The 27834-nt window shown below is 40.0% G+C and overlaps 1 protein-coding gene across 1 annotated transcript in view; it reads right to left on the bottom strand.

Moving 5' to 3' along the window:
* Positions 1 to 341: 341 nt before the first annotated feature.
* Positions 342 to 27834, bottom strand: part of LOC144451148 (2-Hydroxyacid oxidase 2-like) — a 30540-nt gene continuing 3047 nt past the window's right edge. Inside the window, exons 2-7 of the mRNA XM_078141929.1 lie at positions 22956 to 23107; positions 18794 to 19083; positions 16596 to 16814; positions 15480 to 15638; positions 8977 to 9046; positions 342 to 1578 (exon numbers count right to left, since the gene is read on the bottom strand). Of these exons, the coding sequence (XP_077998055.1) occupies positions 1511 to 1578; positions 8977 to 9046; positions 15480 to 15638; positions 16596 to 16814; positions 18794 to 19083; positions 22956 to 23107 (958 nt within the window). The 3' untranslated portion in view covers positions 342 to 1510. The remainder of the gene's footprint in view (positions 1579 to 8976; positions 9047 to 15479; positions 15639 to 16595; positions 16815 to 18793; positions 19084 to 22955; positions 23108 to 27834) is intronic.

Raw genomic sequence — 27834 nt, forward strand, 5'->3', positions numbered from 1 at the left:
TAGGTAACAGAGACTAGTTATAGGTAACAGAGACTAGTTATTGGTAACAGAGACTAGTTATTGGTAACAGAGACTAGTTATTGGTAACAGAGACTAGTTATAGGTAACAGAGACTAGTTATTGGTAACAGAGACTAGTTATTGGTAACAGAGATTAGTTATAGGTAACAGAGATTAGTTATAGGTAACAGAGATTAGTTATAGGTAATAGAGACTAGTTATAGGTAACAGAGACTAGTTATAGGTAACAGAGAATAGTTATAGGTAACATAGAATAGTTAGGTAATCACAAACAACATGGTTATTGTAATTTATTGTAATTTACTTTTATAACGATTGGATGTGGTAATATAATCTTGTCATAAAGTCAATGAACAATTGCATGATGTAAAAAATAGCGCAAATATAGCATTGTCGCACAACTTCATGGTCAGGGCAATGATGGATATATAATTTTTTGAAGATTTAAAGTTTTAACCATACCTAATTTCCATCATCATAATCCAGCCATCCTATGTTGGAAGTGTACTTAATCAAGACAAATATAGCAACATCCTAATCAAACTTTAAAGTGATGTGTCTACACGGTTTTGTACTTCTTTATTTTTTAAAATCAATTTGGAACCAAGTCATACCAATACCTTTCTTGTTGTCTTATTGTAATATTTTAAACACAAGCTACATTCAGTATATATGGGTAGGTGATGAAACAGCATATTGCATAATCAAGTCATAAACCAAACTGGCCATGCTAAACACTTTACCACCAGAGGAAATAGTAAAGTAAACATTATAGCTAATTAACAATGTACTGTTCTCACTATATCAGCTATCAATGAGGACAAATCTAAACATTCTCAACAAAGTTAAGCTCAACCTACTAGGTAATTTCACAGTTGAAGATTTTTGAGGAAAAGCAATGACATAGAATAACACTTTCAGAAACATCTCACAAGTTTCAGACTCATTGACCAAATACTTTTTGAGATATAAGTTTTTGACCAAAAATATGCATTCCCATTAAATTTCAGCCCAATCTGCTCAGGGGTTTTGGAATTACAGATTTTTAACCAAAAAGACACATTTTTAGCCCTAATTTGCATATAACTGATGGAATCATCATGTCATGAACAACTCTTAGTAAACACACCCTGAAGAATATCTAACCCAAATTTCAGCCCAATCTGCCCAGTTGTTTTTGAGTTTAAGTTTTTTGACCAAAAATCACATTTTTTTATCCAAAACGCACATCTCTCATGCGATCATTTTGATTTGAACAATTTACCAACTAGACACCCAAAGTAACACAACCACCAAATATCAAAGCAATCTGTCCAGCAGTTTTTTACTTTAAGTTGTTTACACACACACACACACACAGAGACAGACAAACACTTAGCGATCCCTATAGCACTACTGAACCTTTTCAGTTCAGTTGTGCTAATAAAATGATGTACAACATAGATTTGTGTGTAGTATTCCACGTTTTAGTATTTTTTCATAATCTTTTTTCACAGCTTGGAGTGGTATACACTTTTCATGAGGAGTGAGGGTGTGATATCTTCAAGTTGACTGCAACCTGTAAATCATAAAATAATCACAATAAGTCTGGTTTTCTTAAAACACTTGGGTGTAGTGTCGTGTAAAAAGAAGAATCACGTAATTAATCATCTTGCTTATCTCCTCAGCCACAAAATCCATAGCTGACAAATTTTAGAATATTTAATTTAATCTGCCTCAGAAATGAATATATTAAAACTTTTAGTGTTACTTCATTCAAGAAAACTCCAAATCATTCTTTAGTTGAAATTGAGAAGAAATATGGGGATAAGTACTTAATATGAGAATACAAATTGATATAAAATAATCCAAACATTTATATATATTGTACTTCAAAACGACCACAAATCAAAAACATAACAGATCAATGGCTTCCTTGAAACCATGGTGATGAGATATCAGATTTTGAAAGGAACCAGGAACATGCTTGTATATTAAGATGATTCTACTTTGAGTTAAAATAATTTTGACACAAACAGTTCAAAGTTTGTAGCACTGAGCTTGCAATCTGTTTTAGTGGAAGATCTTCATCAGAATGACAAATTCTATAGTTACAACTGACCACTAGGTGGCGGTATGATCAGCCAATTGTAGATGCCAGGTAGTTCAATGCCACCGTCTCTTTTGATCTTGAGATCTTGATGTTATTAACCTGCCTGATCTTCTTAGGGAAATCATGAAGGGATGTCTCAATAATGGAAACAGAGTCGCAGTCAATGTCATGATTGTAGCTGAGGGGATGTCTCAATAAAGGAAACAGAGTCACAGTCAATGTTATGATTAAAGTTGTGGGGATGTCTCAATAATGGAAACAGAGTCGCAGTCAATGTTATGATTGTAGTTGTGGGGATGTCTCAATAATGGAAACAGAGTCGCAGTCAATGTTATGATTAAAGTTGTGGGGATGTCTCAATAAAGGAAACAGAGTCACAGTCAATGTTATGATTAAAGTTGTGCGGATGTCTCAATAATGGAAACAGAGTCGCAGTCAATGTTATGATTGTAGCTGAGGGGATGTCTCAATAATGGAAACAGAGTCACAGTCAATGTTATGATTAAAGTTGTGCGGATGTCTCAATAATGGAAACAGAGTCGCAGTCAATGTTATGATTGTAGCTGAGGGGATGTCTCAATAATGGAAACAGAGTCACAGTCAATGTTATGATTAAAGTTGTGGGGATGTATCAATAATGGAAACAGAGTCACAGTCAATGTTATGATTAAAGTTGTGGGGATGTATCAATAATGGAAACAGAGTCACAGTCAATGTTATGATTAAAGTTGTGGGGATGTCTCAATAATGGAAACAGAGTCACAGTCAATGTTATGATTGTAGTTGTGGGGATGTCTCAATAATGGAAACAGAGTCACAGTCAATGTTATGATTGTAGTTGTGGGGATGTCTCAATAATGGAAATAGAGTCACAGTCAATGTTATGATTAAAGTTGTTGGGATGTCTCAATAATGGAAACAGAGTCACAGTCAATGTTATGATTGTAGCTGAGGGGATGTCTCAATAATGGAAACAGAGTCACAGTCAATGTTATGATTGTAGTTGTGGGGATGTCTCAATAATGGAAATAGAGTCGCAGTCAATGTTATGATTGTAGTTGTGGGGATGTCTCAATAATGGAAACAGAGTCACAGTCAATGTTATGATTGTAGTTGTGGGGATGTATCAATAATGGAAACAGAGTCACAGTCAATGTTATGATTAAAGTTGTGGGGATGTCTCAATAATGGAAACAGAGTCGCAGAGTTAATGAGAAGGAGGGTGGATGTGTGCTGTGTACAGGAGGTGAGGTGGAAAGGAGGTGGTGCCAGATTCATTGGGGCTAAGGGTTGTCGATACAAGCTTTTTTGGTCAGGTAGTGAGGGGGCGGCTGGAGTTGGCATTATGGTAAAAGAAGAACTAGTTGAGAAGGTAATGGATGTCAGAAGGGTCAATGATAGGCTGGTTGCTCTTGTGATGTTGTTTGGAAAGCAGCTGGTGAGAGTGGTCTGTGGGTATGCCCCACAAGCAGGACTTGATGAGGCTATGAAAGACGAATTCTATGAGAAGTTAAGATTGGAAGTGGATCTAGCAAGATCCACAGAGATTCTACTAATAGGTGGGGACTTCAATGGACATGTGGGTGCTAGGTCTGATGGTTTTGATGGAGTTCATGGAGGTTATGGCATTGGTGCCAGAAATACTGGTGGTCGAAGATTACTTGAATTCTGCACAGAGGCTAGCTTGGTGACTCTGAACACTTGGTTCAAGAAGAAGCATAAAGCAACGTTCAGGTCTGGAGGATCTGAAACAGAGATTGATTTTATCTTGATGCAGCAGACGCACAGACGAAAGGTGTGGAATATAAAGGTGATACCAGGTGAGCTCCAGCATAGCCTGGTGGTAGCTGATGTGGATAAACTAGAAATAAGGAGGAGAGTGAGGAAAAGACCTCAGGTGAAACGGGTTAAAATCTGGAAGCTGCAGGACAAAACAGTAAGAGAGAAATTTGAGGAAAGGATGAATGTATTATATAAGGAATGTGAAGAACTTGATGCGTGGAGCAAGTACAGAAAATGTGCTGTACAGTCAGCACAGGAAGTATGTGGGGTTAGCAAGGGAAAGCCACCACATGGTCTAACATGGTGGTGGGATGACAAGGTGCAAGGTGCGATAAGTAAAAAGAAGGAAAGTTTTCTAAGGTGGAAGAAGGACCCAACTGAAGAGAATAAGAGCCTGTATAGGAAAGATAAAAAGAGAGCTAGAAAGGAAGTAGCAACAGCGATGAAAAAGGCTGCAAAAGATGAGATCCAGCAGTTAGAAGGAGATAGGAACAGCATCTTCAGGAAAATTCGAATGATTAAGAAAGAGAATACTGATGTTTGTGGGGGAGGATGCCTAAAAGACAAGAATGGGCGGATAGTATTTGAGGAAGAAGAAAAGAAAATGGTATGGAAGGAGCATATGGAGGGCATAATGAATGTGGAAAATGCATGGGACGGGTTAGCTGAAGCTAACCCAATTGAGGGACCAGTAAAATTGTTTGATAGGAAAGAAATAGACCAAGCTCTGAAGAACATGAGAAATGGAAAGGCAGGTGGTCCATCTGGAATAACAAAAGAGTATTTGATGGCATCGGATCATGGTTGGCAAGTATTGGTGGAGGTGGCGAATAAAATTTTGGAAGGGAGTAGTATACCAGAGGAGTGGAAGTGCAGCATCCTGGTGCCGATCTTTAAAGGAAAAGGTAATCCAATGGAATGTGGGTCTTATAGAGGAGTGAAGCTGTTGGAGCATGGAATGAAAGTAGTGGAAAGGGCAATTGAAAGCAGACTGAGGGCAATAGTCAAGATCGATTGAATGCAATATGGTTTTATGCCAGGGAGGGGCACAACTGATGCAATATTTATTGTAAGAAGAGTGCAGGAGCGTTACCTGGAGAAACGGAAGAAGCTGTGGATGTGTTTTGTAGACTTGGAGAAAGCCTTTGATCGAGTGCCACGGAGTGTGATAGAGTGGGCTTTGAGAAAGAGAATGGTACCGGAAGTGTTGGTTAGAGCGGTTATGAAGCTGTACGAGAATGCAAAGACCAGAGTCAGAGTGGGATCAGGGTTGTCTGATGAATTTAGGGTAGGAGTGGGTGTACATCAGGGGTCAGCACTTTCGCCACTTCTGTTTGCAGTAGTTGTAGATGTGCTGTCTGAAGAGGTGCGAAAGGGGGAGTTGTTCGAGCTTCTCTATGCAGATGACCTGGTGTTGATCGCAGAGTCCATGGAGGAACTGGAGAGGCTATTTACTGCTTGGAGATGTGCTTTCGAAGGAAAGGGTCTGAAAGTGAACATGGGAAAGACGAAGATCATGGAGTGTGCAGCAGGCAATGAAGTCAGGGCAAAAGCAAAGATTGACCCATGTGGGATTTGTCATAGGAGAGTAATGAGAAATTCGATACTGTGTACGAAGTGCAGGAAATGGATTCATGGAAGGTGTGCAGGAGTAAGGAGAGTGACAAGTGTGATGGCAACAGATTATGAGTGTTGGAAATGCCTACGAGGCGGAGAGTTTATTGGTGATAACCCGGAGCATGCAAGTGCTGTAAGTGAAAGGCTGCAGGAACTGGACCGAGTGAAAGAGTTCTGTTATCTGGGTGATACCTTAGATGGTGCAGGAGGCAGTGAGCTTGCAGTGACAAAAAGAGTGGGACTGGGATGGAGGAAGTTCAGAGACCTTGAATCCATACTATGTGGTTGTAGGCTAACTCTAGCAATGAAAGGTCGGATTTACAAGGCATGTGTGAGGCCGGTTATGACATATGCGGCAGAAACATGGGTGATGAGAGGGCGACCAAAGCTGACATGGAGGAGTATGGTGGAAGGACAATGTAAACAGATTGGATTAAACATCAATGACTATGGGAACAGGCAGAGGTGGAGGAATGTGATTGCCACATGGAAAGAAGGACAGTTGGTGACCCCCCGTCAGGGGGAAGAAATCGACTTTAATTAATGATGATGAGTCAATGTTATGATTAAAGTTGTGGGGATGTCTCAATAATGGAAACAGAGTCACAGTCAATGTTATGATTGTAGTTGTGGGGATGTCTCAATAATGGAAACAGAGTCGCAGTCAATGTTATGATTAAAGTTGTGGGGATGTCTCAATAATGGAAACAGAGTCGCAGTCAATGTTATGATTGTAGTTGTGGGGATGTCTCAATAATGGAAACAGAGTCGCAATCAATGTTATGATTAAAGTTGTGGGGATGTCTCAATAATGGAAACAGAGTCGCAATCAATGTTATGATTTGCGATGTTCCTCTATCTTGGTTTTCAATTGTCTTCTCAATTAGATTTACCAATATACACTTGATCACAGTCCTTACAAGGTACTTTGTATATCACACCACAGCCATGTTCAGGCATTTTCATATCCTTGAATGAGACTAAAGTGTATTGTAGGGTGTTATGTAGTTTGACTGCTACTGAGATGTTGTGTTTCCTGTAGATCTAATACAGTTTCTTGACAATACATTGTACATAACACTACTACAATTGGCTGATCATACTGCCACCTAGTTTAGTTGCTAGATGTCAGGCTTTCTTCTCAATGCTCTGTTTCTGCAAGGTGGCATATAATCGAGGCTGAATGCCCGATGTCCTATTTGGGCTATTGCCCTCAGTAGCGACTTCACCTTCACAGTGAGCAGAATAGCCTGAATCGTCTAGCAACAAGAATAACTGCCACCTAGTGGTCAGCTGTAACCATGGAATTTGTCATTCTGATGAGGATCGTTGACCAAAAAAGATCCAAGCTCAAAACTTTGAACTGCTCGTGTGTTATAACCTTTGTAAATTATTTGATCTAGCAAGATGATGAACATTTTTGGCCATTTAGTTTGATTTATATAGTCTTCAAGATGCATGATTGTGTTTTGGATTGTGATGGAAGAAAAAAATCCTTTCTACAACGGCATATAGCCTTGTCTGAAATGTGGTACATGTCAATATTTGTTCTTGTCCCTGTTTCTTACATGAATTCTTTAATATTACTTATTAGTTCAAACATAACTATACATATACATATACATGTATTACCTAGCTACCGCACTAGTTACAGAACATGTCATGTAAATGCTTGGCTGTTTCACAATCAATGCTTCACTTATATTGCAGTTTGGGGCAAAAGTGAACTTATTGACACTACAAATCACCACATCTCATCAGATTCCAGTTTCTATTATACACTAGGTATGACCACCTAAAGTTCTCTAACATACCGGTGACTTTATTATACATATATTAATGCCCCTATACTAATGTTACATGTCTATTTTATGTGATATAGGAAACTCATTTAAAACGTACATTTAGGTTTACTTAACTTTTCGAAGCTTGGAAATATTACCTCAAAGGTTATGAATAACCTAAACATTGCCTTAGTATCTCAAGCAAAAAACTCCATATCTGCCAGGGGGAAAACCCCAAGGACTTCCTCACCCCCAGAGGTCACTCATGCACTCAACCAACAATCAGATGTACCAACAACCTTTTTACTGTCATAATGGTATTAAACTTTGCTTAAATATTTTCACCCTATTCTAATTTGAGATGATATTGTCTTTTCAAGATGTGAAATGTTTGCCAAGATAGTCTAAAATTGCCTTAATCTCCAAATCTCCCCTACCAATGACACTACCATTAGATGTGCTGACCTACATGTATATAATGATGCCATTTAACTTTTTAAGAACATATTTCAACCCTTAGTGTAAGTTATAAAGAATAGTTTCTGATACTTGCTGTCTTGTACAGCATGGATTAAGTTATTGCTTGAAGGGTCTAAATAGCGTAAATATTGGCTATAAGAGTAAAAATCCTTCAGGGCTTCTAGAGGGAGACCCCCTCAGACCCATGACTACACAGGGTAAATATGCATGAGGTGGACATATCCCAGTCTCAAGCTCTTCCCCTCTTACTGTCAAGATGCTATCAAAGTATATTTCAAAAGTATTTCAACCCTATGTAGTTGTTTTTTACATGTTGGTGTTGTCTTGTAAGGCTTGGAAATTATTGTCTGAAAGGGTCTGAATAGTCTCAAAATTGACTTTTCAGGGAAAAAACCTCCAGGGCTTCTAGGGGGAGACCCCCTAGGACCCCCCCCCCCATGAGGTGTACACATCCCAGTCTCAAGATCTCTCCCCTACCTCTTACTGTCAAGATCCTATCAAACTATATTTCAAAAATATTTCAACCTTATGTAGTTGCTTTTTACATGTTGGTGCTGTCTTGTAAAGCTTGGAAATGATTTTCTAAAAATGTCTGAATAGTCTCAAAATTGACTTTTCAGAGTTAGAAACCTCCTGGGCTTCTAGGGGGAGACCCCCTAGGACCCCCCAGGCCCCCCATGACAGCTGTACATATTCCCTTCACAAGCTTTGCCCCTACCTTTCACTGTCAAGATGCTATTAAACTCCTTTTCAAATATATTTACCCTGTGTAGTCAATAATTATAATTATGATAGTGCTAACCCGGGATCTTATAAAGTAGATGCAAGACAGTCAAGCAGTCCACACTGAGTCACGATCAAAAAATACCTATCACTCATGCGAATATCATATATGGGGGGGGGGGGGGTCATCATGTTTTAGAATTAAGTGATAGGGGGGTCAGCCTGTTTTGGGTTTTACAGATAGGGGGGGTCAGTGACTTTTTGTCGGGCCGATTTAAGAATCCACCGCCTCAACCCCCCCCCCCCCCCCCCCAGGCTGGAGAAACTGACCGGTCCCTTATATGGAAATGGTCCTGTGTATAGAAATACAAACCCCAAGTCACTTGTGAAAGGTATTCCACTGTTATAACTTTTTAATAGGTGTCAGATATATACTATTTGTTTTGTCTGTCAATGTATGCCTGTCCATGCAACTCACCAGTTAATGCCATTGAAAGATTTAGTTCATCACGTAAAATCTGAAGTACCTGTTTTACCCCATCAGCACCCTGGAAGAGAACAAGTGAGCTATTGGTCAGTATATACCATCGCTTTTTTAAGCACAACTGAACTAGGTTAAGTAGGGCTATAGGCATGGATAAATGTGTGTGTGTGTGTGTGTGTGTGTGTGTGTGTGTATGTGTGTGTGTGTGTGTGTGTGTGTGTGTGTGTGTGTGTGTTCAAATGAAAATGATTGCATCAGAGACATGTGTTTTGGGTCAAAAAAGATGATTTGTGGTGTAAGAAAATGCTTTCACTCAGTCTAAAAATTAAAGGTTATTGTTTTATTGATTTTTTATGGGTTACTTCACATCTCAATGACAATGGCATCAAGATTAACCTCTGTTTAAGGTTGCTTGGAAACGCTGTTTTTAGCACAGTTGAATTAAATCACAGACAGTCTATGATTAAAACAGGTTCATTTATGCTACATACATGATAAAGTCTTGTTTGGGTCAAAAGTGTGTTATTTGGTTGAAAAACTAAAACTCAAAAATAACGTCAATGGTGTTGTAGCATAACTGTACAGTTTTAACAATGTTTATCCACCTGCTGATCTATGTAGGTGTTCATTTGCTGAATAATTATCCATTTGCCTATCTAACACTGTTGTTATCTTTGCAATATATGTGATCATATGGCTGTTGCTATGGGCATGGTCTTGTTGCTAGGCACATTTACATACATGTTTTGAATGTTTATTCATGTCTATTAATCCCTGTTATCTTTGCAATATATGTGATCATTTGGCTGTTGCTATGGGCGTGGTCTTGTTGCTAGGCATATTTGCATACACTTTTTGAATATTTGTTCACTTGTCTGAGAATTCATGTTGTTATCTTTGTGAATTTGGCTGTTGCTATGGGTGTGGTTCATGGTGGCTAGGGATATTTGCATACATTTTTTGAATGGTTACTCACTTGCCTACCTGCTGATGTTATTTAATCAAAATATACTGCCATTTGGTTGTTGCTAAGGGCGTGGTCATGGTTGCTAGGGCATTTGTGCCAAAATGTTTATAAGAAATTTTACAGAATAACACTTCAGTCTCACTGACAAATACTTTTAGAAATAAATTTTTGACCAAAATTCACATTTTCACACCTAATTTGCATATCACTGATGAGAACATTATTTGCTTAATAATTCTTCATCTATACACCCCTAGATGCATCCTCATTAAATTTCAGCTCAATCTGCTCAATAGTTCTGGAATTTAAGATTTTTGACCAAAAAAACACTTTTAGCCCTAATTTTCATATCACTGATGGGATCATCATCAACAATTCTTAATCTAAACACCCTTGAGAATTTTCCCACCAAATTTCAGACTGATCTGCCCAGTAGTTTTTGAGTTTAAGTTTTTTGACAAAAATCATTTTGTAACTCAAATCACGTATCGGTAGTAAGATCATTTTGATTTGAACAATTTCTCAACTATACACACAAGGAAATACATTGAAAATGACAAGTCCCCGCTATGATTGGGTTTTAAGGAACTGGCAGTTTATGTTGTCATTTCAAACCTGGTTAATGTTGTTTGGCCTCATATGGTTGTTTTTGATATCACTACTCTGTTCAAGCATGTCTGAGTTATGGCTTTGGACATTAAAACTGCGCCAACAAAATGGCTGCCAGGCAACCATATTGAATTGTATCACGACTAAAATGGATATGCACATGTATGTCATAGAACACTGTGCTAATACCAACTTTGAATGAGATCTATTCAAGCATGTCTGAGTTATGGCTTTGGACAGGGAAAATTCGCAAACAAAATGGCTGCCAGGCAACCATATCGGATTGTATCACGACGAAAATGGATATGCACATGTATGTCATAGAACACTGTGCTAATATCAACTTTGAATGAGATCTGTTCAAGCATGTCTGAGTTATGGCTTTGGACATGGAAAATTCGCAAACAAAATGGCTGCCAGGCAGCCATATTGGATCGTATCATGATAACAATGAACATGCACATGTATGTCATAGAACACTGTCCTAATACCAACTTTGAATGAGATCTATTCAAGCATGTCTGAGTTATGGCTTTGGACATGGAAAATTTGCAAATAAAATGGCTGCCAGGCAGCCACATCGGATTGTATCACAACAACATTGAATATGCACATATATGTCATAGAACACTGTCCTAATACCAACTTTGAATGAGATCTGTTCAAGCATGTCTGAGTTATGGCTTTGGACAGGGAAAATTCGCAAACAAAATGGCTGCTAGGCGGCCATATTGGATCGTATCATAAAACAAATTGACGTGCATATGTATGCCATAGCATGTTGTCCCTGTACCAAGTTTGAAAAAAATTGGTCCAGGCATCTCCAAGGAACGGCTGCAGATGGGCGGACAGACACACGGACAGACGGAACCCAATCCATAAGTCCCCGTCCGGACTTCGTCCAGCGGGGACTAAATATCATGGCAATCAGTCCAGCAGTTTTTGACTTTAAGTTGTTTACACACAAACACACACACACACACACACACACACACACACACACACACACACACAGACAGACAGACGGACAGACAGACACTTTGCCATGTCTATAGCACTACTGAACTTTATTAGTTCAGTTCTGCTAAAAAATAGTGGGCAGATCGGTCTGAAATTTGGTGGGAACATTTTTTGGGGTATTTAGATTAAGCACTGTTCAGGACATAAAGATCCCATCTGTGATATACAAAGTAGTTATAGAAATGTGTCTTTTTGGTCAAAAATCTTTAATTCCATAACTACTCAGCAGATTAGGCAGAAATTTGGTGGGGATTAATCTATGGGTGTATATATGAAGAAATATTAAGCATATAATCATCAGTAATGTGGAAATTAGGTGTAAAAATGTGGATTTTGGTCAAAAACATATCTCAAAAAGTACGAGAAATTTTTTTTGACACAATTGGCCCTAGCAACCATGACTATACCCTTAGCAACAACCAAATGGCAGTATCTTTTGGTCATATAACATCATCATCTGGTAGGCAAGTGAGTGAACATTCAAAAGATGTATGCAAATATCCCTAACAACCATGGCCATGCCCATGCCCATAACAACAGCCAAACAGTGGTGTATTTCACAAAGAAAACAACAGGGATTAATAGACAAATGAATAAACAATCAAAAAATACATGTAAATGTGCCTAGCAACAATACCATACCCATAGCAACAGCCAAATGATTGTGCATATTGCAAAGATAACAACAGGGTTGGATAGGCAACTGGATAGTCATTCAGCAAATGAACACTTATACCTAGCATGGATCAGCATGTGGGTAAACATTTAAAACTAGCACAATGGCATTGTAGCACAACTGTACAGTTTTAAAAAAATGTATATTCACATGGTGAGCCATCATGCTAGGTATACATGTTCATTTACTGATGACTATCAAGTTGCCTATCCAACCCGGTTGTAATCTTTGCAATTCATTTGACTGTTATTATGGGCGTGGTCTTGTTGCTAGACATATTTGCATACATTTTTTGAAACATCTCATCAAATTTCAGTCCCACTGACGAAGAACTTTTTGAGTTACAAATTTTTACCAAAATTCACATTTTTACACCTAATTTGCATATCACTCACAAGATCATTATATGCTTAATACTTCTTCATGTATACCCCCCCCCCCCCCCCCCCCCCCGATGCAGTCCAATCTGGAGAGAAGATTTGGAATTAATTGACTAAAAAGATACATTTTAAACCCTAATTTGCATATTGCAGTTGGAATCATCATGTCATGAACAAATCATAATTTACACCCCTAAAGAACGTTCCTACCAAATTTCAGGCCATTCTGCTCAATAGTTTTGGTGTTTAAGTTTTTTACCAAAAATAACATTTTTTGAACCAAAACGCACATCTCTGATGCAATCACTTTCATTTGAACAATTTTCCATCTAGACACCCTAAGTAATGTCCCCACCAAACACACACACACACACACACACACATTTCTCGGTGCCTACAGCACTACTGAACCTAGTGAACAGGGGAGGTTGGTAGAGAGTACAGGTGTGTTACAATATTGAAATAGAGGGGAGGTTGGTAGAGAGTACAGGTGTGTTACATTATTAAACAAGTCATTGAGAATGACATAGTCCCCGCTATGATTGGGTTTTAAGGAATTATCACTACTCTGATCACGCAACAACACTTGTGAACCTAAATCAAACAGACTTAGGTATGTTGTGTCTGTTTGTTGGACATGGAACATGCCTACAACAATAAAGGATGGGTCGGGTATGGGGGATCGTATCACAACGAAAATGGATATGCACATGTATGTCATAGAACTCTGTCCTAATACCAACTTTGAATGAGATCTGTTCAAGCATGCCTGAGTTATGGCTTTGGACATAGAAAAATCACAAACAAAATGGCTGCCAGGCAGCCATATTGGATCGTATCACAATGAAAATGGATATGCACATGTATGTCATAGAACACTGTCCTAATACCAATTTTGAATGAGATCTGTTCAAGCATGTCTGAGTTGTGGCTTTAGACAGGGAAAATTCGCAAACAAAATGGCATATCATAAAACAAATTGACGTGCATATGTATGCCATAGCATGTTGCCCCTGTACCAAGTTTGAAAAAAAATCGGTACAGGCATCTCCAAGAAACGGCTGCGGACGGACGGACGCACGGACGGACGCACGGACGGACAGACAGAACCCAATCCATAAGTCCCCGTTCTGGACTTCGTCCGCGGGGACTAAATAGAGGGGAGGTTGGTAGAGAGTACAGGTGTGTTACATTATTGAAATAGAGGGGAGGTTGGTAGAGAGTACAGGTGTGTTACATTATTGATATAGAGGGGAGGTTGGTAGAGAGTACAGGTGTGTTACATTATTGAAATAGCGGGGAGGTTGGTAGAGAGTACAGGTGTGTTACATTATTGAAATAGAGGGGAGGTTGGTAGAGAGTACAGGTTTGGTGCATTATTGACATAGAGGGGAGGTTGGTAGAGAGTACAGGTGTGTTACATTATTGACATAGAGGGGAGGCTGGTAGAGAGTACAGGTGTGTTACATTATTGAAATAGCAGGGAGGTTGGTAGAGAGTACAGGTGTGTTACATTATTGAAATAGAGGGGAGGTTGGTAGAGAGTACAGGTGTGTTGCATTATTGACATAGAGGGGAGGTTGGTAGAGAGTACAGGTGTGTTACATTATTGACATAGAGGGGAGGCTGGTAGAGAGTACAGGTGTGTTACATTATTGAAATAGAGGGGAGGTTGGTAGAGAGTACAGGTGTGTTACATTATTGACATAGAGGGGAGGTTGGTAGAGAGTACAGGTGTGTTACATTATTGAAATAGAGGGGGGTTGGTAGAGAGTACAGGTGTGTTACATTATTGAAATAGAGGGGTGTTGGTAGAGAGTACAAGTGTGTTACATTATTGACATAGAGGGGAGGTTGGTAGAGAGTACAGGTGTGTTACATTATTGATCAAGTCATTGAGAATGACATAGTTCCCGCTATGATTGGGTTTTAAGGAACTGGCAGTTTATGTTGTCATTTTCTTGATATCACTACTCTGATCATGCAACAACACTTGTGAACCTAAATCAAACAGACTTAGAAATGTTGTGTCTGCTCGTTGGACATGGAGCATGCCTACTCATGTTATCTCCTCGTTGGACATGGGACATGCCTACTCTTCAAGATGACGTGATGGAATAAACCATTCAACAATAAAGGATGGGTCGGGTATGGGGGTGGGGGTGGGCTGTTCAAGCATGTCTGAGTTATGGCTTTGGACATGAAAACTGCGCCAACAAAATTGACATAGAGGGGAGGTTAGCAGATAGAACAGGTGTTTTATATTCACATTCATATAGCACTGTTGTAGAAAACTTAACATTGTCCATTTCTTTGCTTTTTATTTTTTGTACCACAAATGCTTTGTTTTAGCGTATGCCCCATGAGTCTTTTGGCAACACAATGCTTTGTTTTAGTGTATGCCCCTGTGTGTCTTTGGGTAAACACAAATGCTTTGTTTTAGCTAATTACTTCACTAATTATTCCCTGGACACTGTGTGTCTCTGGGCAACATACGAATTTCTGAAATCATAATAAATGTTGTATAATTGTGTACATTGGTCAAGGTATAATTTATTAGAATTCCTGACAAATGGAGGAACACAGACAGACAATATTGTAATATTAATTTCTGATTTAAAACGAATTATAAAAGACGGTATATCGTCTTTTTACATTATAAGCTGTAATCCTTTCCTAAACATGTTTTTCTTTTAACTTTAATATGAAATATGTAAAGACTCCATTTTCACTTTGTCAGAGTGATTACACATGTCATTGATATCAGATGATCACGTGTTAGTCATTCTCCATAGTAACACAATATGTACACTACTAAGTTAATGTGTTTGGGTATGAAACCTACCTTATACGCTAGTCCAAAAATCACAGGCCGACCAACAAATACTGCCTTTGCACCTAAAGCCAATGCTTTCAATACATCGGTCCCTGTTCTCACACCACCATCTATGTAAACTTCAAGTTTATTGCCAACAGCTTTGACGACATCTGGTAAGACATCTATCTACAGTGTCAATGAACACGGAATTGAAAACTCTACAAGTCTGGTTAACATTCCCTCTACATTGAATTGAAAACTCTACAAGTCTGGTTAACATTCCCTCTACATTGAATTGAAAACTCTACAAGTCTGGTTAACATTCCCAGGTTTACATTGAATTGAAAACTCTACAAGTCTGGTTAACATTCCCTCTACATTGAATTGAAAACTCTACAAGTCTGGTTAACATTCCCTCTACACTGAATTGAAAACTCTACAAGTCTGGTTAACATTCCCAGGTTTACATTGAATTGAAAACTCTACAAGTCTGGTTAACATTCCCTCTACATTGAATTGAAAACTCTACAAGTCTGGTTAACATTCCCTCTACACTGAATTGAAAACTCTACAAGTCTGGTTAACATTCCCAGGTTTACATTGAATTGAAAACTCTACAAGTCTGGTTAACATTCCCTCTACACTGAATTGAAAACTCTACAAGTCTGGTTAACATTCCCAGGTTTACATTGAATTGAAAACTCTACAAGTCTGGTTAACATTCCCTCTACATTGAATTGAAAACTCTACAAGTCTGGTTAACATTCCCTCTACACTGAATTGAAAACTCTGCAATTCCCTCTACATTGAATAAACACTTGATCCTTAAATATATCATGTTCAATTTAATTCAATTCAATTCAAATCCTTTGTTGTCCATTTAAATTAAAACATACAATGGAAAATTTCCTTTTGGCAATTCTCAGATTTGATTCCTGTGTAACATGTTGTCAAAAGAGAGGACCTAAATTTAGAAAATTATCTTTTTACTGTAAACTTTCAATGATCCTAATTTATTAGTCCAAATTGTTTGGACAAAACTGAAAAGGAAGTCTAATTAATAACCTTATTTCAATGGAAAAAATGAGTACATAAGTGACAACATGTAAATTATTATATTTGGGTATGCTGTCATAAACTCACCGTAGCTGATACCCCATCTAACTGTCTACCTCCATGATTTGAAACAATTATTCCCTGGACACCATGTTTGGCTGCCAAAACAGCATCCTCTACAGTCAAAATGCCTTTAAGTACTATCGGTAATGATGTCACAGACTGTAACCATGTGATATCTTCCCATGTAGCAGAAGGGTCACCATAGTCTAATTCTTCTGGATGTTTGTTTTCAGACCCTGAAAGCTAACATAATATATGAAAGTAGTGTAAATTTCTTGCAACATTTGCTGTTTTGGTATTACTTACACTTTCCTTCCTACAGGATGATATACATACACTTTCCTTCCTACAGGATGATATACATTTTTCAGCTATTAATCAAAAGAATGGGGCATGTAACAATTGATACAAATATTTAATGTTTTAATATTGTATGTGAAGGCTTTATCAAAAAACTAAAAAGGATTTTGAGTTAGTTTTTTAAGGATTTTGAAAGACAACAACTTGTTTGTAAGCTTTAGCTTTCAGTGCCTAATATGACAATTCCAAACATTTGTACATAAGGCCAGTGACTATAGCTTTCTAGTGTCTGATATGACAATTGCAAACATTTGTACATAAGGCCAGTGACTATAGCTTTCTAGTGTCTGATATGACAATTGTAAACATTTGTACATAAGGCCAGTGATTATAGCTTTCTAGTGTCTGATATGACAATTGTAAACATTTGTACATAAGGCCAGTGACTATAGCTTTCTAGTGTCTGATATGACAATTGTAAACATTTGTACATAAGGCCAGTGACTATAGCTTTCTAGTGTCTGATATAACAATTGTAAACATTTGTACATAAGGCCAGTGACTATAGCTTTCTAGTGTCTGATATAACAATTGTAAACATTTGTACATAAAGGCCAGTGACTATAGCTTTCTAGTGTCTGATATGACAATTGTAAACATTTGTACATAAGGCCAGTGACTATAGCTTTCTAGTGTCTGATATGACAATTGTAAACATTTGTACATAAGGCCAGTGACTATAGCTTTCTAGTGCCTAATATGACAATTGTAAACATTTGTACATAAAGGCCAGTGACTATAGCTTTCTAGTGTCTGATATGACAATTGTAAACATTTGTACATAAGGCCAGTGACTTTAGCTTTCTAGTGTCTGATATGACAATTGTAAACGTTTGTACATAAGGCCAGTGATTATAGCTTTCTAGTGTCTGATATGACAATTGTAAACATTTGTACATAAGGCCAGTGACTTTAGCTTTCTAGTGTCTGATATGACAATTGTAAACATTTGTACATAAGGCCAGTGATTATAGCTTTCTAGTGTCTGATATGACAATTGTAAACGTTTGTACATAAGGCCAGTGACTATAGCTTTCTAGTGTCTGATATGACAATTGTAAACGTTTGTACATAAGGCCAGTGATTATAGCTTTCTAGTGTCTGATATGACAATTGTAAACGTTTGTACATAAGGCCAGTGATTATAGCTTTCTAGTGTCTGATATGACAATTGTAAACATTTGTACATAAGGCCAGTGACTTTAGCTTTCTAGTGTCTGATATGACAATTGTAAACGTTTGTACATAAGGCCAGTGACTAATAGCTTTCTAGTGTCTGGTATGACAATTGTAAACATTTGTACATAAAGGCCAGTGACTATAGCTTTCTAGTGTCTGATATGACAATTGTAAACATTTGTACATAAGGCCAGTGACTATAGCTTTCTAGTGTCTGATATGACAATTGTAAACATTTGTACATTAAGGCCAGTGACTATAGCTTTCTAGTGTCTGATATGACAATAATGTAAACGTTTGTACATAAGGCCAGTGGCCACAGTAGTACTGAATAAAGGACTGATTGACAAGACAAGCTGAACTTGTTTGAATGTAAGCATGTACCTTGAAGTGATAATTGTTTGTTTGTACAATTATTTTCCATCATTCAGAGGTAGTACTGTATCCTTAATGTTGTGAGACATGTCAATTATGTAGCATCCTTTCCTGTCGACTGTGAGATGCATCATGTTGTTCAGTCTAAAATATGGCTTCTCAAACGACATGATGCGCTAATAGACTATCTTCTATGTGGTATGTTACCAAATATCATCATATCTTACGTGCATATTTCCATTGACTATGAGGAGTGTAAATGCCATCACAGCGCCCTCTACGATATGAATTACGATGCTATTAATTACCTTGGCAAAGTATCTTTTCAGGCTTCCTAAAGGAGGAATCATTAACTTAGAATGTCCACCAAAATATTCCAATCTTCTCTTTACTCCAAGTTGAGCAATGTCAACTGTGACAACGATTGCTTTAAAGCCTGCCTTCTCAGCTCGCTTTACCATATCTCTTGAAACTTCTCTGGTTGGCCAAATATAGATTGCCAACCATTTGTTGCTGTTTGGTGTTGCAGCACTTACTTCCTCTAAAGATTTGTTGGATTCTGAACTAAGTACTATGATTGTGTTCATGTTGGCAGCAGCTGCAATTATGTATGGAATATATTTTGAGAAAAACACACCACTCCCTACCCCAGTCACTCCCTACCCCAGTCACTCCCTACCCCATCTCACTCCCTACCCCATCTCACTCCCTACCCCAGTCACTCCCTACCCCAGTCACTCCCTACCCCAGTCACTCCCTACCCCAGTCACTCCCTACCCCATCTCACTCCCTACCCCAGTCACTCCCTACCCCAGTCACTCCCTACCCCATCTCACTCCCTACCCCAGTCACTCCCTACCCCAGTCACTCCCTACCCCAGTCACTCCCTACCCCATCTCACTCCCTACCCCAGTCACTCCCTACCCCAGTCACTCCCTACCCCATCTCACTCCCTACCCCAGTCACTCCCTACCCCAGTCACTCCCTACCCCATCTCACTCCCTACCCCAGTCACTCCCTACCCCATCTCACTCCCTACCCCAGTCACTCCCTACCCCAGTCACTCCCTACCCCAGTCACTCCCTACCCCATCTCACTCCCTACCCCAGTCACTCCCTACCCCAGTCACTCCCTACCCCATCTCACTCCCTACCCCAGTCACTCCCTACCCCAGTCACTCCCTACCCCATCTCACTCCCTACCCCAGTCACTCCCTACCCCATCTCACTCCCTACCCCAGTCACTCCCTACCCCAGTCACTCCCTACCCCATCTCACTCCCTACCCCAGTCACTCCCTGCCCCATCTCACTCCCTACCCAATCTCACTCCCTACCCCAGTCACTCCCTACCCCAGTCACTCCCTACCCCATCTCACTCCCTACCCAAATCACTCCCTACCCCATCTCACTCCCTACCCCAGTCACTCCCTACCCCATCTCACTCCCTACCCCAGTCACTCCCTACCCAATCTCACTCCCTACCCCATCTCACTCCCTACCCCAGTCACTCCCTACCCCATCTCACTCCCTACCCAAATCACTCCCTACCCCATCTCACTCCCTACCCCAGTCACTCCCTACCCCATCTCACTCCCTACCCCAGTCACTCCCTACCCAATCTCACTCCCTACCCCATCTCACTCCCTACCCCAGTCACTCCCTACCCCATCTCACTCCCTACCCCAGTCACTCCCTATCCCAGTCACTCCCTACTCCATCTCACTCCCTACCCCAGTCACTCCCTGCCCCATCTCACTCCCTACCCAATCTCACTCCCTACCCCAGTCACTCCCTACCCCAGTCACTCCCTACCCCATCTCACTCCCTACCCCAATCACTCCCTACCCCATCTCACTCCCTACCCCAGTCATTCCCTACCCCATCTCACTCCCTACCCGTCACTCCCTACCCCATCTCACTCCCTACCCGTCACTCCCTACCCCATCTCACTCCCTACCCCAGTCACTCCCTACCCCAGTCACTCTCTACCCCATCTCACTCCCTACCCCAGTCACTCCCTACCCCAGTCACTCCCTACTCCAGTCACTCCCTACCCCATCTCACTCCCTACCCCAGTAACTCCCTACCCCAGTCACTCCCTACCCAGTCACTCCCTACCCCATCTCACTCCCTACCCCAGTCACTCCCTACCCCAGTCACTCCCTGCCCCATCTCACTCCCTACCCAATCTCACTCCCTACCCCAGTCACTCCCTGCCCATCTCACTACCTACCCAATCTCACGCCCTACCCCAGTCACTCCCTACCCCATCTCACTCCCTACTCCAGTCACTCCCTACCCCATCTCACTCCCTACCCAGTCACTCCCTACCCCATCTCACTCCCTACCCCAGTCACTCCCTACCCCATCTCACTCCCTACCCCATTTCACTCCCTACCCCAGTAACTCCCTACCCAACCTCACTCCCTACCCAGTCACTCCCTACCCCAGTCACTCCCTACCCCAGTCACTCCCTATCCCAGTCACTCCCCACCCCATCTCACTCCCTACCCTATCCCACTCCCTATCCAAGTCACTCCCTACCCCATCTCACTCCCTACCCTAGTCACTCCTTAGCCGTCACTCCCTACCCCATCTCACTCCCTACCCCGGTCACTCCCTACCCCAGTCACTCCCTACCCCATCTCACTCCCTATCCCAGTCACTCCCTACCCCAGTTACTCCTTAGCCCAGTCACTCCCTACCCCAATCTGATTAAAATCTGATGTGGTGAAAGTGGCTAGATGCCTTTATTTACCTCTGTTTCCATCGTTTTGTGTCGTTTGTTCTGTTCTGAGTGATTGCTGCCTTCCCACTTGGAAGAAAACAAACGACACAAAACGATGGAAACAGAGGTAAATAAAGGCATCCAGAAGCTTTCACCAGATCAGATTTTAATCAGATTGTCCTGTCCCTACCCCATCTCACTCCCTACCCCAGTCACTCCCTACCCCAGTCACTCCCCCTCCTACTCCACTACATTACCGCCATGTGATTGATAGGTTCCAAAACATCTGTCCATTTTAAGATCTCTTAAGGATATATTTTTTGGTGAAAAGACAACTGGTCATCATGATTCACATATAAAAATGTTACAGACCAGCTACAGACCAGCGACAGACCAGGCTATTTCAGCATTGCTACAGACCAGGCCATTTCTGCATTGCTACAGACCACAGAAGGCTATTTCAGCATTGCTACAGACCAGGCTATTTCAGCATTGCTACAGACCAGGCTATTTCAGCATTGCTACAGACCAGGCTATTTCAGCATTGCTACAGACCAGGCTATTTCAGCATTGCTACAGACCAGGCCATTTCAGCATTGCTACAGACCAGGCTATTTCAGCATTGCTACAGACCAGGCTATTTCAGCATTGCTACAGACCACGGCAGGCTATTTCAGCATTGCTACAGACCAGGCTATTTCAGCATTGCTACAGACCACGACAGGCTATTTCAGCATTGCTACAGACCAGGCTATTTCAGCATTGCTACAGACCAGGCTATTTCAGCATTGCTACAGACCACGGCAGGCTATTTCAGCATTGCTACAGACCAGGCTATTTCAGCATTGCTACAGACCACGACAGGCTATTTCAGCATTGCTACTGACCAGGCTATTTCAGCATTGCTACAGACCAGGGCAGGCTATTTCAGCATTGCTACAGACCAGGCTATTTCAGCTACAGACCAGGCTATTTCAACATTGCTACAGACCACGGCAGGCTATTTCAGCATTGCTACAGACCACGGCAGGCTATTTCAGCATTGCTACAGACCACGGCAGGCTATTTCAGCATTGCTACTGACCAGGCTATTTCAGCATTGCTACAGACCAGGGCAGGCTATTTCAGCATTGCTACAGACCAGGCTATTTCAGCATTGCTACAGACCAGGGCAGGCTATTTCAGCATTGCTACAGACCAGGCTATTTCAGCATTGCTACAGACCAGGGCAGGCTTTTTCAGTATTGCTACAGACCAGGCTATTTCAGCTACAGACCAGGCTATTTCAGCATTGCTACAGACCAGGCTATTTCAGCATTGCTACAGACCAGGGCAGGCTTTTTCAGCATTGCTACAGACCAGGCTATTTCAGCTACAGACCAGGCTTTTTCAGCATTGCTACAGACCAGGCTAGTTTAGCTACAGACCAGGCTTATAATTTCAGCATTTGATACACATTGAGGTCTCCAGTACATAGTAATAACTCTATAAAGTATGTATAATATAACTTCATTGTTAGATGATGATTAACACTATTGTATGACTCTATATAAGTTCATTTGACCTTTGACCTTTCACTTCAGAATTTCGGGAAAGGGACATACGTTCAGATATTTTTTGTGGAAAAGTAACACATTAATGGGCAATAATTTTCCATAAATCTTCCTGTGGGAGTTTCTTGATAATTTGGTAGGGATTATTGAGGGAAATTTATCCTTGCATAATATCATTTATATTCCTACCTGTAGCTGTAGCAACTTCTCCGTCTGGATGTGCCATACCATGATACGCTGATGGTGATATACATATTGGCGCAGCTATCTCTTGGCCAAGTATCCTCGTTGACATAGTTCTTGTCGATACATCCTTTAACACTCTTGGCTTCAGAAGAATCCTAGGTATACAATGGTTAACTGACTTGTTGTTTTGTTTCATAATTGGTAGGGACAAAGAGACATAAGCGAATGTTTTTATTTCATTAACCCGATAAAAACCCTAAGTATATAGCAGTAGATATAAACATTCACACCTCTAATACATTTCCAACCTATGTTTTATCATTATTAGGCATTTTATCTTTTTTACCTTTATGCACATGTACCTTTTTAGCTGTGTTTTCGATAAAGTTTATAACTGGTAATGATGTGGTGCTGGTGGGGGACGACGGACCATGACAAGTAAGATTTGCATAACTGCCAGTAAAACACGGAAAATCAGGTTGATAGTACTTATTCAACACTCTGAACCAGAAACAAAGACATAAAATGTAAATAAAATACCGCCAATGGCGTCGTAGCACAACTGTAGTTTTTAAAAATGTTTATCCATATGGTAGTCCATGCTAACAATAAGTGTTCATTTGCTGAATGACTGTCCAGTTGCCAATCCAACCATGTTGTTATCTTTGCAATATATGTGATTATTTGGCTGTTGCTATGGGTGTGGTCTTGTTGCTAGGCAAATTTACATACATTTTTTGATTGTTTATTCAATTGTCTATTAATCCCTGTTGTTATCTTTGTGAAATACACACCCGTTTGGCTGTTGCTATGGGTGTGTTCATGGTTGCTAGGGTATTTGCATAGTTTTTTTGAATGTTTACTCATTTGCCTACCAGATGATGTTGTTATTTGACCATAATATACTGCCATTTGGTTGTTGCTAAGGGTGTGGTCATGGTTGCTATTGCCAATTTTGTCAAAATGTTTTGAAGAAAATCTGCAGAATAACACTTTCAGAAACATCTCACCAAGTTTCAGACTCGTTGACCAAGTACATTTTGAGATATAAGTTTTTGACCAAAAATGAACATTTTTACACCTAATTTGCATATCACTCATGGAATCTTTGTATGCTTAATATTTCTTTGTCTATACATCCCTAGATATATTCCCTTTTGAAAGTTTAAATTTCAGCCTAATCTGCTCAGTAGCTTTGGAATTATAGATTTTTAACCAAAAAGACACATTTTTAGCCCTAATTTGCTTATCACTGATAGAATCATCATGTCATGAACAAATCTTACTTTACACCCCCTTAAGAATGTTCCCACCAAATTTCGCACCAATCTGCCCAGTAGTTTCTGAGTTTAAGTTTTTTGACCAAAAATCACATTTTTTGACCCAAATCACACACCTGTGATGCAATCATTTTGATTTGAACAATTTCCCAACTAGACACCCAAGGTAATGAACCCACCACATATCATGGCAATTGGTTCAGTGGTTTTTTACTTTAAGTTGTTTACACACACACACACACACATCCACACACACACACACACACACACACACACACACACACACACACACACACACACACACACACACACACACACACAGACAGACAGACAGACAGACAGACGCCGGGTGATCCCTATAGCACTACTGAACCTCAGTTCAGTTGTGCTAAAAATGAAGAATGTGAAATGAAATGAAATGTCACAACAGATACCGGGTACACTGACTCACTACTTCTACACAACAGATACTGGGTACATTGACTCACTACTTCTACAAAACAGATACTGGGTACATTGACTCACTACTTCTACAAAACAGATACCGGGTCAGTGTTCTGCCGAGGCCACGGCCTTGCGACATTGGCCCCCTAAAATTACAAATGACGCAATAATTTTCCCATCTTGCGTCGCTTTGGCACATTCATTTTACGGCAGACGTCAAAATTAAAAGTCCAGGGTCAGGCCTGTCAATCCACAAAAGTATACTGACTCCGTAAGGGACAGTTTTGTTGACATCATATAAGATACAGTGACAACGCACAGTTCTATTGTTAACATAAAAAATGCAACAAACAGATCAACTTTGGTAAACTTAATCTACAATTGAAACATTACATGGAGTAGATGAGACGCCGAAATGGACGTCTCTTGTCTGGTAGTATACAAAACGAAGATCGAAGGCCGAAGATCGAAGAGCTTTTATTACCAGCATGACAAGAAAAAGTAATTTTAGAAGTTCTCCATATTTAACACAGACACTACAGCAAAGATTGCTGTCATAGTTAATTTGGGAAAGAAGAGCACATGCATAAATCAGTGAAGTCACAGGCATCTTAACATCGACACTAAATTTTTTAATACATTCTTGTGAGAATTTACCATAAAATTGTGAAGTTATATTGTTTTTTTCTTACAGTCACTAGCTTTCCAAGACAGTAACATTCTTCCAGCGCTTCTCAAAAGAGCTCTGAATTCTGAATTCTTCTTCCATTCCATCATTCTTGTAATATTAGGGGGAAAATACCATTTTCAGTTATGGGTATTGTAGTTATATTACAATGAAATTATTATTCTTGTCTTCCTAATTGTTGTGTCCCTAAACTGATATGTCCCTATTAGTAATGATATGAGCCACATGGCTGTTGAGTGTTGACAGCCAAATTATCGCCCTGAGCTTCTATTTAGTTCCTTTATTGTGGTTCCGAATTTGCCTATTTTCCAAAAAGTGGCCCAGGGCTAGTTTTATCAACTAGACATCCAGGGTAATACACTCACCAAATATCAGGGCAATTGGTCCAGCGGTTTTTGACTTTAACTTGTTTACACACACCCAAACACATACACACGCACACACACACGCACACACACACACACACACACACACACACACACACACAGACAGACACTTTGCCATGCCTATAGCACTACTGAACCTTATCAATTCAGTTGTGCTAAAAAGTAAATGGTTTAGTGCAATTGAAAATCTTTCAAAGATGTCTGATGAGCACTGTTCACTCAATGAATACTAAATTTTTGGCTTCTAACATAAATACAATATATACTAAAGAACTAAAGTCTTTTTGAACAATTTCCCAACTAGACACCCAAAGTAACATGCTGTCCACCAAATATCAAAGCAATTGGTCCAGTAGTTTTTTTACTTTAAGTTGTTTACACACACACACACACACACACACACACACACACACACACAGACAGACAATGCACCACACCTATAGCACTACTGAACCTTATCAGTTCAGTTGTGCTAATAAACCTGTTTTAATCATAGACTGTCTATGATTTAATTCAACTGTGTTAAAAACAGGTTTCCAAGCAACCTCAAACAGAGGTTAATCTTGATGCCATTGACATTGACATGCAAAGTAACCCATAGATTTAATGATTTCATGGCATCAATAAAACAAGTCATTCAAAATGACATAGTCCCCGCTATGATTGGGTTTTAAGGAACTGGCAGTTTATGTTGTCATTGTCAAACCTGGTTAATGTTGTTTGGCCTATACGGTTGTTTTTGATATCACTACTCTGTTCATGTCCGAGTTATGGCTTTGGACATGAAAGCTGTGCCAACAAAATGGCTGCCAGACAGCCATATCGGATTGTATCATGATGAAAATGGATATGCACATGTATGTCACAGAACACTGTGCTAATACCAAGTTTGAATGAGATCTGTTCAAGCATGTCTGAGTTATGGCTTTGGACATGGAAAATTCACAAACAAAATGGCTGCCAGGCAGCCATATTGGATCGTATCAAGACAACAATGAATATGCACATGTATGTTACCGAACACTGTGCTAATACCAACTTTGAAAGAGATCTGTTCAAGCATGGCTGAGTTATGGCTTTGGACATGGAAAATTCGCAAACAAAATGGCTACCAGGCAGCCATAACGGATTGTATCACGACGAAAATGGATATGCACATGTATGTCATAGAACACTGTGCTAATGCCAACTTCGAATGAGATCTGCTCAAGCATGTCTGAGTTATGGCTTTGGACATGGAAAATTTGCAAACAAAATGGCTACCAGGCAGCCATATCGGATTGTATCACGACGAAAATGAATATGCACATGTATGTCATATCACACTGTCCTACTAGCAACTTTGAATGAGATCTGTTCAAGCATGTCTGAGTTATGGCTTTAGACAGGGAAAATTCGCAAACAAAATGGTTGGTACGCGGCCATATTGGATCATATCATAAAACAAATTGACGTGCATATGTATGTCATAGTATGTTGTCCCTGTACCAAGTTTGAAAAAAATCAGTCCCGGCATCTCCAAGAAACGGCTGCAAACGGACGCACGGACGCACGGACGCAGGGACACACGGACGCACGGACAGACGGAACCCAATCCATAAGTCCTCATGTGGACTTCATCCGGCGGGGAGTAACAATAACCTTTTATTTCTTAGGCTCAGTGAAAGCATCTTTTCACACAAGAAATCACGTTTTTAGACCATAAACACACATTTCTGATGTTATCGTTTTCATTTGAATATTTTTCCATCTACACACCCTAAGGCCAAAAAAAAAAAGGTTTTGTTTCCCGTCCTCGTGCGCGTCATTCCAAACCATGCGCATCATACGTTTTTATTCTGTTTCCCCTTTATTGTTTCAGACGTCACTGGCGATTTGTGAAAATTCATTTGACTACTGTAGATCCACAGGCAGCTGACAACGTTCTAAATGTTTCAACCGTAAAAAAATTCAGTGATTGTATTAGTATATTTAAAGGGTAATTAAAGTACTGGTAATTTGATGGTACCTCTATACATTTTGTCTGAATACGTTGGAACATAGCGTATCTTGTAGACGCGTACATACATGTTATAAGGATGAAC

The sequence above is a fragment of the Glandiceps talaboti genome, chromosome 21 (assembly GCF_964340395.1).
Source record: "Glandiceps talaboti chromosome 21, keGlaTala1.1, whole genome shotgun sequence".
In the NCBI taxonomy this organism is placed as follows: domain Eukaryota; kingdom Metazoa; phylum Hemichordata; class Enteropneusta; family Spengelidae; genus Glandiceps; species Glandiceps talaboti.